At 49.3% G+C, this 13918-nt stretch overlaps 1 protein-coding gene across 2 annotated transcripts in view; it reads right to left on the minus strand.

Annotated features, from left to right (window-relative positions):
- The window catches only part of RORA (RAR related orphan receptor A), a 492964-nt gene that overhangs the window by 32411 nt on the left and 446635 nt on the right, over nucleotides 1–13918 (minus strand). For both annotated transcript variants that reach the window (XM_075345593.1, XM_075345594.1), the window contains one exon: nucleotides 13760–13845. In XM_075345593.1, the coding sequence (XP_075201708.1) occupies nucleotides 13760–13845 (86 nt within the window). The remainder of the gene's footprint in view (nucleotides 1–13759; nucleotides 13846–13918) is intronic.

The raw sequence follows: 13918 nt of genomic DNA on the forward strand, positions 1-13918 counted from the left end.
GGTCATAGATGCGGTTATTAGAAGTTATTTTAAAGTCTATAGGAAATTATTGGAAAGTCTACAGACACACGTCCGGATTCTGCATATTTAACTTCATTTTACCACAGACTTATAGGAGGGCTTGTTTTTTTAGATGCTGAGTGGTCATTTTCATTTAGGGGTAAACATGACAATTTGATCACTTTTAGCATATTTTATTTGGGAAGAGGGCAACTGAAAAGCAACAGTTTCCCTTTTTGCATTTAACATAAGGTAATTTTATATTTTGATACATCAGACTTTTTTTTTCCTTTAGGCTATGTTCGCACGTTGCGTTTTTTACCGCGTTTCTGCAGCGTTTTTGGCAGCAGCGTTTTTGGGCAAAAATGCATGCGTTTTTGATTTCCAGCAAAGTCTATGGGAAAAGCAGAAATCCTGTCTGCACTTTGCTTTTTTTTCTGCAGCGTTTAATTTGCATATTTGTGGTCAAAAACCATGCTGAAAAAGAAGCAGCATGTCAGTTGTTTTTGCCATTTCTGCAGCGTTTCCTTAACATTGGAGTCAATGAGAAATGGCAAAAAGCAACCAAAATGACAATTCCTGCGTTTTTCATGCTTTTTACCTGCTTTTCCACTGCGTTTTTAGCTCAAAAAACGCATGCTTTTCTGGGGAAAAATGAATGGGTTCTAATGTTCCTTTACACACACACAATAACCGAAAATTTAAATGTAATAAAATAATAAACTTTAGCTATTTTTCTGTTAAAATGTGCATAACCACTATTATTACATTAAAATTGATAATTTCCCATATAATTCTATTAAAAGTTAATTTTATACTTTTTTTCTCTTTTTCCATTCTTTTTGACTAATTCAACTTTATTTCTCAGTGTCTTGATCTCAAAAACGCATCTGCAGAAACGCAGGTGAAAACGCAGGTAAAAAGCGCCAAAAACGCACTAAAAACGCGGTAAAAACGCATGCGTTTTTAGCGCTAAAAAATGGTCAAAAGCCATTTGGTCAAAAACCAAGGGAAGGAAAACGTGCAGAATAAACTGCAGGTACACCGACGCAACGTGCGGACATAGCCTAAAACACAGCAACACCAAATAAGTTTTTGTTTTATTTCTTTTTTTTTGTTTTCTTTATTTTTAATGGAAAAAAGCAGAGGAATCCTATTTTTTATTTTTGATATACATGTGTATAGAATTTTTCACTTTTTTAGTCCTCCGAGAGAACTTGACCCTGCGATCATTCGATCGCTTATACTATATACCACTGAAGGACCGAAATTAGCATCAAATGATCAAAGTAGAAGTGGACTCCCGCGCTGTCGTATGAAGATGGTTAATCGTGATTTTATTAAATCGATTTAACCGTTACTGCTGAACATCTTCTTACGACAGCGCGGGAGTCCACGTCTACATTGAAGCGCGGGAGTCCGCGACTACATTGAAGCGCGGGAGTCCACGTCTACATTGAAGCGCGGGAGTCCACGTCTACATTGAAGCGCGGGAGTCCACGTCTACATTGAAGCGCGGGAGTCCACGTCTACATTGAAGCGCGGGAGTCCACGTCTACATTGAAGCGCGGGAGTCCACGTCTACTTTGATCGTTTGACGCTAACCTCCTCGTGTTGCCTGCTGCAGCCGTAACTTATACGCCTTCAATAGCAGTTGTGACTATTTTCACAACTGCATCAGGTGAGCATATCTGATATTACCTACAAACATTCTTTAACCTTAGTACCCTATTAGCGCATTTTGTCTTTTCAGTATTCTTTATATGGAGGACCAAGATGGCAGTTACAGGGACCTTCAGCAGGCTACCAGGTGCCATGCTAACCTATCAATTTCCTGTGGGAGAATGCAGGGGCCGATATGGGGGCACACAAGCAATGACATAATAATTTAAATGCCACTGTAGCGCTAGCTCCAGTCAGTGCCCTTACATGCAGATGCTGGCTACATAACATAGCCAGCATCTGCCTGGTATGAAGCTCCTGAGCCAGCTTACTACATTCCTCATCGACCCATGACAAAAATATATGCAGCATGTTAAGTGACTCTCTTTTGTTTTGTGGTATTCCTTAGGCCACATGCACACATTGAGTATTTGTGGAGTTTTTTTTTTTATCTTGAGGTCTCCAAGCCAAAACCAGGAGTTAGTGGTAAATGCAGAAGTGATGCACGTGTTTCTATAAGGCCGGTTTCACACTGCGTTCCTCTCACTGTTCAGTGGTTCTGTCGGGGCTTCTATCCGAACCCCTCGCAAAACGGGTTTTGGACGTATGCGCCGACGGGGCCGCTCACTATAATGGTGCAGTCCGAGTCACCGTGTGCAGTGTCTTTTCGGGAGTGTACACATATTGGAGTCAGACACCCAGACATAGTAATAATGCTCCTTTTTGGGAAATTTACATTTTTTTGTGACTTTTTATTGCAAACTGTTTTATGATCCTTTAGAAAGGTCCCTGTAAAACTTCAAATACAATTTTGACTGATTTTGTACTCCAAAAAGTTGGTGATATTGGTCAATAGTGATGAATTAAGCTAAAACATCTGGAGAATAAAACCCAATCACACATTGTCAATCCCAACAAAACTAAAAGATGAACATTAACATAAAAAAGGAAAAAAATAAAATAGTGAATTGGCAAATTATAAAAAGAAAAAAGAAAAAAAATTAAATCACTTTCAGAACTTTTTATACTCTAAGGAAAAAAATTAATTGAGGTATTTTTGGTGTCATTTTTGGGGTTTGTGGCGTTTTCTTCAAAACACACTTACTATGCCATTTTGTTATTGCGTTTTTCTCATACGCTGCTACAACTATAATAAATATAATAATATGCAAAACTCAACCAAAGATACTTGTACAAAACACGAATGCTTAAAGGGGACCTGACACCTTGTTAAATTCTATTTACATGCGGATATTAGGATAATTTGTAGGTTATTAGCATTAGTAAACAGTGAGAAAGGGCTATAGGCAGTATTTACCTTTAGATTAACCCTATATCTGCAGGTAAATAGCATTTTCCTAAGGTGAAAACTTCCCTTTATAAACTGAGTTTTTCGTAAAATGCTGACCCACCACAGGTTACAAGTAGGGATGAGTGAACCCGAACTGTAAGGTTCTGGACCCGTACCGAACACATAATGTTCGTGCACAAGGTCCCAAACACGGGTTTTCCTGGGAAACCCGTGTTACATTTCGGGTCCAGGGGCTGTAAAATAAAGTACATACATTTACTAAAGAAAGTTATGCCCCATTCTGATCATTTTCTTTGAACTGACACTGTATTAGTCCAAAACTCGCTGTAATAAGTTTCTATTCAGCTTATTATAGATTAGTTTCTGTTGTGAAGCACCTTATTCATAAATTGCAGGATATCTGTGCATTTTTGGTAGCAATTATTTGTTTGCCTGCAACTAAACCACCAAATGTCCAGGTACCCAGAGAGCAGCAAAAATGGATTTCACTTAACCCATCTCATTTCTTGGTGAAACCAGATATGTACAGGAAAATTACAGTAATGTCTGTAATGCCAGATGCACACATCAGTTTTTTGTCTTATACATAAAAATGTGTCCATGTTTTTTTTTAGTGTGCTACACTCATTTGTGATATGCGTGTTATTTTTATATTATGTTTGTTAAAACCCTGATGACGGCCACATACAATCTATTTTTTTCACAAGGCCATTGACTTGTATTGTTCTTCTTTGATCCGTGTTGTAGATCAAACTTCCCATGTTAAAAAATGCTCACTGACTGTAATGGGTCAGATTTATTTGTAAAAATAATGGAAAGTCCTAAGTTGGGATATACTAGTTAACCCTAATATATTAGAATTACAGGAATATTAAAATAGCAGTTTTCCAATCCAAAAAAATGACCAGAGCAGTGGTCACCGTCCTCAAAGGTCTTGGCATAGTATAAAAGATGCTTGCAGCAGTCAAACAAAACTAGAAAAGGAAAAAACATTGCTTGCAGTATAAATAATCAATGCATCCTACATTAAAGTGGAAGCATTATCTACAAGTAAAGGGGTTTGTGAGGCAAATCCCGGGATATGAAGATGAATTGTGACTCCAGTCATAATCCCTCATCACTCCCTGGCAGTGCCCCCTCCCTTCTTGTTCTCAGTGTTCCACTTACACCTCCATGGCCATGTCCTGTGATATGGAAATTAGGTGGCTTGGGGACAATGGACACAGGATGACTCCCTGCCGTGACCCTGTAGTGGGGGCTGCTAGCTAGTTAGCAAGGCTATGGAAATAGCCAGACAGAACGACTCCAGTAAAAAATGGTTCATATCTCGCAAGCCATATTTCCGATAAATATGGCAACCATAAAAATGGTGTCTCCGCATGCGGACGATGCTGGCACACCCTTTTTATGGGAGCAGGACATTGGGAAATGCCCCAGGCGTGATATCAGCCAATGGGGAACTGGCAGACAGGTCATGAGTCCCCTCGTTCTGTAGCTAAATTCATAACTGTCACAATGAGAGCATTGGCGTCCGCCTACGACGCTCCCAGGCAAAGTTATGGCCCATATTCCATGTTGTGGATTGTCCATAACTCAAGCCAGGGGTGGAGCAGTGCTCCCTCTGAGGTCACTAAGGTAGGAGGGGACCTGGATTTGCCCAGGTTGATAACCCTACTTCGGCCATTTTCCAGTGTTCTTTCGCTGGGGGTCACGTGCAGGAAACATCTGTGGGAGTTCCTAGAAACCTGGTCTACAGCGCCCCCCTGTGGCCAGACGCACAAGGTAACTGATTGAATTGCATACCTGTTTGTAAACCATGCTTTATCTGTAACTGTACTCTGACATATGTATATTCTGTAGATCTCCTATTGTATATATTGTAGTTTCTAGTGTGCTTTAGGCTGATTAAATTATATAATTAATCTTGGGCTGTTCTGTTATCTCGATCTTGAATCCCACGTCTGTGTGTTCGGCTAATAGTTACCGTGAAGCGGTTGGTGGCAGCGAGTTGTGCCAAGGATTATTGTGGGGAGGCCAGTGAGATTCGGGGAGATTTTATATATTCCGCCCGCGGAGGTCGGGGGAATATATACCCTACTCTCACCGGGGACCCTTCAATAATCGGCATAAGTAGTATAGCGGCCTCCTTGCTTATTGTCGGGCAACTCCATAATTGGCCTGACTATAAGAGGGGCGCTAGAGAGCGCGTCACGTGCTCTGTCTGTCGGTCGGGAGGTATAAAGGAGGGGTGACACCCACTTGTTACCCCCCGATTGTGACGTACTGGTAGCCAGCGCGGGGGATTTCTGAGTGACCCCCCGGTGGTTTGTGACATATTGGTGGCATAGCGGTGGGATCGAGATAATAGTGTGTGTGAGTGTGAGACCCATACTCCCAGACACTAAAGACTGCCTGCAGCAGCTGTGGCTGCTGGGGTCTTCAGACTAGCTCAACACTAGAGTGTCAGAGTGCAGATACTGTAAGGTGTGTGGAGGCATCAGGTGTCAGTTCTGTGTCAGTGACCAAAAGTCTGCAAGAATGGCTGATGGCACCAGGAGCAGAGCTATGCAACTGGCCAATGCTAAGGCAGGAGCCGAAGAGAGGGAGGACGGTGCTGTGGACAGCAATGAGGAGGTTGCCCACGAGTCCTCCAGGAGCTCGACGCCAGAAAACCGTTCTGCCGAGGACATTGCGCAACCTGGCACTGCTGGACAAGATGAGGAGGAGCTCACCCAAGGTTCCTCAACGAGCCAGATGCCAGCCCTCCGCTCTGAAAGGGACAGTGAATCGCCTAGCTCTGCAGCGTGCCGCAGATCACCACGTGCCATTCCACCGAGCCTGGGAGGCTCGGATAGCCTTCTTCAAATGGCTATGGCCCTTCTCCAGGCTGGAGACCAGAAGGGCTACAAGGAACTCCTGGCAGAGCGCAGGGCAGAGCGGCAGGCAGCGCGTGACGCTGAGGCTGCGGAGCGGCACGCAGAGCGTGAGGCTGCGGAGCGAGAGCGGCAGGCAGCGCGTGAAGAGCGAGAGCGACAGGCAGACCGTGACTACCAGCTGCAGCTAGCTCAGCTCCGGCCCTCATCAGCCACATGTGACCTTCGAGACACCAAACTTCCAAAGGTCCGTGTTGAGGACTTCCCAGTGCTGGAGAAGGATGGAGACTTGGACTCTTTCTTGACTGCTTTTGAACGGACTTGCTTGCAGCACCATCTGGACAAGGACCAGTGGGCCAAATACCTGACCCCCCGTTTAAGGGGTAAGGCCCTGGATATCCTTGGGGACTTGCCTGCTGAGGCAGATCAGGGCTACGACACCATCAAGCGGGCCCTGATCCAACAGTACAACCTCACTCCAGAGTCCTACCGCAAGAAGTTCCGGAGCCTACAGAAGGGACCAAAGGACTCCTGGGCTGACCACCGGCGGGCACTTGCCCGAGCTGCCGACCACTGGACCCAAGGCCTGCAGCTTTCCACCGGACCGGAGATCCTGGACTTGTTCATCACGGAGCAACTCTTGTGGAACTGCCCTGAGGATCTCCGCCAGTTCATCCGAGACCAGAAGCCAAAGGGGTCCACGGCTACAGCTGCCCTTGCCGATGACTACACCAACAACCGGGCCCCTGAGGCCAGGAGAGCGGCCACCAGCAGCACCTGGAGAGGGGGTAAGATGAATTCGGCGACTGCCCCACCTGCCCCTAGACTGCAGGGGGTGTCCCCCTCAACTCCCCTCTCCAGGCCCGTGGCGGAACCAAGACGGTGCCACCAGTGCAACCTACCTGGACACTTCAAGGCCATGTGCCCTCAGCGTCCCAAGGCCCCGGCTCCGTCCCCGTCCCAAGGGCCGCCCAAGGTGTATTGTGTGGGTGGGGGTGGTGGTAGGTCCCTGGACAGCTTCCAACCTGTCACCGTCGGCCGGTCTGTGACCATAGGACTGCGAGACAGCGCCTCGGAGGTGACTCTGGTGCGGCCTGAGATGGTGTCCCCCCAAGACTTGATCCCTGGAAAAACCCTCGCTGTCTCCGGGATTGGAGGCACTGACCCGGCGCTGCCTGTTGCTGACATTTATGTGGACTGGGGCGCAGGGCGGGGGGTGAGGGAGGTGGGGGTAACTGATCGGATCCCTGCAAACGTGCTACTTGGGACAGATTTGGGGCAGATAACCTCCCAGTTTGGGCCCCCCCCAAGGGCTGAACCTTCAGCCCGTACTGACATGACTCCTAACAATGTTAATGTGTTATCTATGAATGATGTAAGGGAGGAGGGAGTGAACTCTGATATTTCTGCTTGCATAGACACCATAGACACACACTCAGCTGCAGCTGTGACAGGGGAGGGGGTCAGAGAAAGGTGTGACAATGCCTCTACAAGTAACCAGCCTGTGAGCTGGGATCTGTTGCCCTCTGCAGGGATAAGCAGAGAGCAGGGTGCTGCAGGGGGAGGACCAGTGTGTGGGGTGGGGGCTACCACAGCAAATGTGGGGTCCCCAGAGATTTCACAGCGGGGTTCTGTTGCTGCAGGAGGGGAACAGGCAGGTGAGATTGGGGCCGGTCCAGGAGCGGAAGTGCTCCCAGGTAAGATCTCGGTGCATGGTTCCCCCACAACCGGGGTGTCAGGAAGCCAGGTAGGTCTGCCTGAACCGGCGACTTGGTCAGGAACGGAGGAGGAGCAGGCACGACCCACGGTCGCAGCGGCTGTGGCCGCTGTCACCCGCAGTGGGAGTGCTGGAAGCCAAGGGGCCTCCCGGAGGTCCGATAGCTCTTCCCCTTCTGACCAAGTGGCAGCCGAGTCAGGTGGAGGCCAGGACACAGGTCCCGGGGTACTGACCGAAGATGTGACAGTCTCGTCGATTCTGGCCACATCTAGTCAGGGGTTTCAGGCAGCGTTAGAAGCTGACGACAGCCTGAAAGCTCTAAAGGAGCAGGCGGCACAGCCTCCCTCGGACTCGGACCCGGAGCGAGTGGTCTGGGACCAAGGACGGCTGTACCGGGCCACGGTCCAGCAGGGTTCACCGGAGGCGTGGCCCAGGGACCGACAGTTGGTGGTACCCTATCCGTTCCGGACGGAGTTGTTGCGGATCGCACATGAAATTTCGATGGCCGGACACCTAGGGATCGCTAAGACCAAGGCCAGGTTAAACCAGCATTTCTACTGGCCAAAAATGGGGGCCGATGTGGCTGCCTACTGCCGTTCGTGTGAAACCTGTCAGAGAGTGGGGAAGGCGGGGCCACGCCCCAAAGCCCCACTGGTATCTCTGCCAATCATCGATGAGCCTTTCAGGAGGGTGGCTGTGGATCTGGTCGGCCCGCTGGCCATCCCCAGCAGCTCCGGGAAACGCTTCATACTGACGGTAGTGGACTATGCCACCCGGTACCCAGAAGCAGTGGCCTTGTCGTCCATTCGGGCTGACAAGGTGGCCACCGCATTGCTGGAGATTTTCTCCCGAGTGGGTTTTCCCCAGGAAATGCTCACTGACCGGGGGACCCAATTCATGTCCCAGCTGATGGAGGCCCTCTGTAAGCAAGTCCAGGTGCGACATCTGGTGGCCAGCCCGTACCATCCACAGACTAATGGCCTGTGCGAGCGGTTCAATGGCACCTTAAAGCAGATGCTTAAGATGTTGGTCGACTCCCATGGGCGTGACTGGGAGCGGTATCTCCCACACCTGTTATTTGCTTACCGGGAGGTTCCACAGGCCTCAACAGGATTCTCACCGTTTGAGCTCCTGTACGGGCGACGTGTGCGGGGCCCCCTGGCTCTGGTGAAAGAGGCTTGGGAAGGGGATTTGGCCACCCCTGGAGTGTCGGTTATCGAGTATGTCATGCGCTTCCGGGACAAAATGCAGGCCTTGACGCAACTGGTACACGACAATATGGCTCAAGCCCAGGCCGATCAGAAGCGTTGGTACGACCAGAACGCTTGTGAGAGGACCTACCAAGTGGGTCAAAAGGTGTGGGTACTGGTCCCCGTACCACAGGACAAGCTTCAGGCAGCCTGGGAAGGCCCATACCTCGTGTACCAGCAGCTCAACCCTGTAACGTACCTGGTCACCCTGGACCCTGCCCGTGGAAGGCGGAAGCCCTTCCATGTGAACATGATGAAGGCACATCATGAGCGGGAGGCATGTGCGCTCCCCGTGTGCAACCTGCCCGAGGAGGGAGAAGCGGAAACCCTCTTGGATATGCTAGCCCAGGTTAGGGCAGGCGGATCCATTGAGGATGTGGAGGTTGGCCACCAGCTCTTGGAAGACCAACGGTCCCAGCTGTGGGCCACCCTCCTCCCCTTCCGGGGGTTGTTTACCAACCAGCCCGGAAGGACTGACTTGGCTGTCCATCACGTGGACACTGGGGATCATCCCCCGATCCGGCGTTCAGCATATCGGGTCTCCCTGGAGGTGCAGCAACACATGCGCCAGGAGATTGACGAGATGCTGAAGCTGGGGGTGATCCAGGCATCCAACAGCGCTTGGGCCTCGCCTGTAGTCCTCGTCCCTAAGAAGGACCGAACCACTCGGTTCTGCGTGGACTACAGGGGGCTCAATGCGGTCACGGTCGCCGATGCGTACCCAATGCCACGCATCGATGACCTGCTCGATCAGTTGGCCGGGGCTCAGTACCTGACCATCATGGATCTGAGCCGGGGATATTGGCAGATCCCCCTGACTCGCAAGGCCAGGGAACGCTCTGCCTTTATTACCCCATTTGGACTGTACGAGTCCACGGTGATGCCATTCGGGATGAGGAATGCCCCTGCCACTTTCCAGCGGATGGTCAACACCCTGCTCAAGGGACTTGAAGGGTACGCGGCCGCGTACCTGGATGACATTGCCGTCTTCAGTCCCACCTGGGAGGACCACCTAGAGCATCTAGCACAGGTGCTCAGGCGGATCCACCGGGCAGGTTTGACCATCAAGCCGGGAAAGTGTCAGCTGGCCATGAGCGAGGTCCAGTACCTCGGTCACCGGGTAGGTGGGAGAACACTGAAGCCCGAGCCTGAGAAAGTGGAGGCCATCGCATCCTGGCCCACCCCCAGGACCAAGAAGCAGGTGATGTCCTTCTTGGGGACCGCTGGGTACTATAGGAGGTTTGTTCCATGCTATAGTAGCCTGGCAAAGCCCCTGACGGACCTCACCAAGAAGAAGCTGCCCTCTGCAGTCGATTGGACAATGGACTGCGAGACAGCCTTCCGGGCCCTAAAGGACGCCCTGTCCAGCCCGCCCGTGCTACAGGCAGCCGACTTCACGCGGCCGTTTGTAGTACAGACCGACGCCAGTGACTTCGGCCTCGGTGCGGTGCTCAGCCAGGTGGACTCTGCGAGCCAAGAGCACCCAGTCTTGTACCTGAGCAGGAAGCTGTTACCGAGGGAAGTGGCCTATTCCACAATGGAGAAGGAGTGCCTGGCCATAGTGTGGGCCCTGCAGCGTCTGCAACCCTATCTATACGGGCGCCACTTCATCGTGGAGACGGACCACAACCCCCTCAGCTGGTTGCACACCGTCTCTGGGACGAATGGGCGACTGTTGCGATGGAGCCTTGCGCTCCAGCAATACAACTTCACCATTCGCCACAAAAGGGGCCGTGACCACGGTAACGCAGACGGGCTGTCCCGACAAGGAGAGGTCGCGGACGGGCGCACGGGGGAACACCGGAGTGTGCTGCCCCCTAGCGCCCTCAAAAGGGGGGAGGTGTGAGGCAAATCCCGGGATATGAAGATGAATTGTGACTCCAGTCATAATCCCTCATCACTCCCTGGCAGTGCCCCCTCCCTTCTTGTTCTCAGTGTTCCACTTACACCTCCATGGCCATGTCCTGTGATATGGAAATTAGGTGGCTTGGGGACAATGGACACAGGATGACTCCCTGCCGTGACCCTGTAGTGGGGGCTGCTAGCTAGTTAGCAAGGCTATGGAAATAGCCAGACAGAATGACTCCAGTAAAAAATGGTTCATATCTCGCAAGCCATATTTCCGATAAATATGGCAACCATAAAAATGGTGTCTCCGCATGCGGACGATGCTGGCACACCCTTTTTATGGGAGCAGGACATTGGGAAATGCCCCAGGCGTGATATCAGCCAATGGGGAACTGGCAGACAGGTCATGAGTCCCCTCGTTCTGTAGCTAAATTCATAACTGTCACAATGAGAGCATTGGCGTCCGCCTACGACGCTCCCAGGCAAAGTTATGGCCCATATTCCATGTTGTGGATTGTCCATAACTCAAGCCAGGGGTGGAGCAGTGCTCCCTCTGAGGTCACTAAGGTAGGAGGGGACCTGGATTTGCCCAGGTTGATAACCCTACTTCGGCCATTTTCCAGTGTTCTTTCGCTGGGGGTCACGTGCAGGAAACATCTGTGGGAGTTCCTAGAAACCTGGTCTACAGCGCCCCCCTGTGGCCAGACGCACAAGGTAACTGATTGAATTGCATACCTGTTTGTAAACCATGCTTTATCTGTAACTGTACTCTGACATATGTATATTCTGTAGATCTCCTATTGTATATATTGTAGTTTCTAGTGTGCTTTAGGCTGATTAAATTATATAATTAATCTTGGGCTGTTCTGTTATCTCGATCTTGAATCCCACGTCTGTGTGTTCGGCTAATAGTTACCGTGAAGCGGTTGGTGGCAGCGAGTTGTGCCAAGGATTATTGTGGGGAGGCCAGTGAGATTCGGGGAGATTTTATATATTCCGCCCGCGGAGGTCGGGGGAATATATACCCTACTCTCACCGGGGACCCTTCAATAATCGGCATAAGTAGTATAGCGGCCTCCTTGCTTATTGTCGGGCAACTCCATAATTGGCCTGACTATAAGAGGGGCGCTAGAGAGCGCGTCACGTGCTCTGTCTGTCGGTCGGGAGGTATAAAGGAGGGGTGACACCCACTTGTTACCCCCCGATTGTGACGTACTGGTAGCCAGCGCGGGGGATTTCTGAGTGACCCCCCGGTGGTTTGTGACAGGGTTGTACAATACCTATAAAATTATAACTATCTATATTTAGGCCCTAACCGCTTTTGTAATTTGCTTTATTACAGAATTCTCTATTATTCTTCCTATCTTGCACTTTCCCATATGTGTTTTTGTGCTTTCCTATTCCCTATATGTTCAGTGATCGAAGCTGTGGGGTGGCGTTGCTATCACTCACCCTGCTCCTATCACCCGCCCCTGATCACAATTCCTTTGAAGGGTACAGTTACTTCTCCATCAACCCCACTCTTCCCGAAACAGGATATCATCACAATGGCAGTAACAGAAACTGTTAAGTGACTGCAACACCACCCCCTGATGTTTCATAGGGGGTGTGGTGACAAAATCTGGGAGAAAGGGACTGTAGGATCATCCTCCTGTTGAGACTCTGCCCAAATGAAACACCAACAGGAAGTAAAGTAAGAAAACAGTGTTTAGCAGAATATCGAGAATAGTATGGAATTTTATAAAAGTGATTAGGGCTTGAAGATAGATATTTATAAAGAGCATTATAGGTATCGGACAACCCCTTTAAGACTTAGTGATGTTTATTGATATAACACATCAATACAACTTTGCCACTTCCCTGCATAGCGAGTTATTAAGTAAATTGCATTGATGTACATTATTTTCTCATGCTCCGCATTTTAAGAAGGACATACAGAAATTATAATCAGTTCAAAAGGCAGCTAACTAGACTACTACAAGGAATGGAAGGCCTCCCATATGATGAGAGGTTGGAAAAGTTAGATATGTTTAGCTTAGAAAAAAGACGTCTCAGAGGAGATCTCATTTATATGTATAAATACATGTGTGGTCAATATAAAGGACTGGCACATGACTTATTTCTTCCAAAACAGTACTAAGGACCAGTGAGCATACACTGCGAATGGAAGAATAGCGATTCCGGCAACTAAAAACGAAAGGGTTCTTTACAGTTAGAGCAGTCAGACTGTGGAATGCCCTACCACAAGAGCTAGTAATGGCAGATACTATAACAGCTTTTAAAAAAGGGCTGCATGATTTCCTCAGTACACACAACATTGTTGGTTATAAATGACTAAAGGCCGTTTTACACGCTGCGACATCGCTCAAGCGATCTCGTTGGGGTAATGGAATTTGTGACGCACATCCGGCCGCTTTAGCGATGTCGCTGTGTGTGACACAATGAGCGATTTTGAATCGTCGCAAAAACGTTCAAAATCGCTCATCAGTGACATGCCCCCCTATTCTCGATTATCGCTGCTGCAGCTAGCGATGTAGTTCGTCGTTCCTGCGGCAGCACACATCGCTATGTGTGACACTGCAGGAACGAGGAACCTCACCTTAGCTGCGCCCGCCGGCAATGAGGAAGGAAGCAGGTGGGCAGGATGTTACGTCCCGCTCATCTCCGCCTCTCCGCTTCTATTGGGCGGCGGTTCAGTGACGCTGCTGTGACGCTGAACGAACCGCCCCCCTTAGAAACAGCGACGTCGCTAGGCAGGTAAGTAGTGTGACGGGTCCGCGCGATGTTGTACGCTACGGGCAGCGATTTGCCCGTGATGCAAAACCGATGGGGGCGGGTACGCACGCTGGCGATATCGGTCACGATATCGCAGCATGTAAAGCGGCCTTTAATGTCAAAATGTGTAATTGGTGGAGGAAGGTTGAACTAGATGGACCTAGGTCTTTTTTCAACCTATGTAACTATGTAACTATGTAACTAACTATTTTATTCTACACCCACATAAATGATCAGAATCAAAACCAGAGACTTATTCTGTAATCGACTGTCTTTATGGTGCATGTGAAATAAAGACAGTTTTCACTGTCACATACTGTACCTTACAACCCTCGCAGGTGATGACCCCGTAATGGATCCCTGATGATTTGTCTCCACAGATTTTGCACGGAATTATTTCGATTTGAGCTGAAGAATGAGAGGAGAGAGCAGAGTTAATTACCTTCCATTTTAATAGATGTACTAGATGAACCCATGCTAA

Source organism: Anomaloglossus baeobatrachus, chromosome 4 (assembly GCF_048569485.1).
Source record: "Anomaloglossus baeobatrachus isolate aAnoBae1 chromosome 4, aAnoBae1.hap1, whole genome shotgun sequence".
Taxonomy (NCBI): Eukaryota; Metazoa; Chordata; class Amphibia; order Anura; family Aromobatidae; genus Anomaloglossus; species Anomaloglossus baeobatrachus.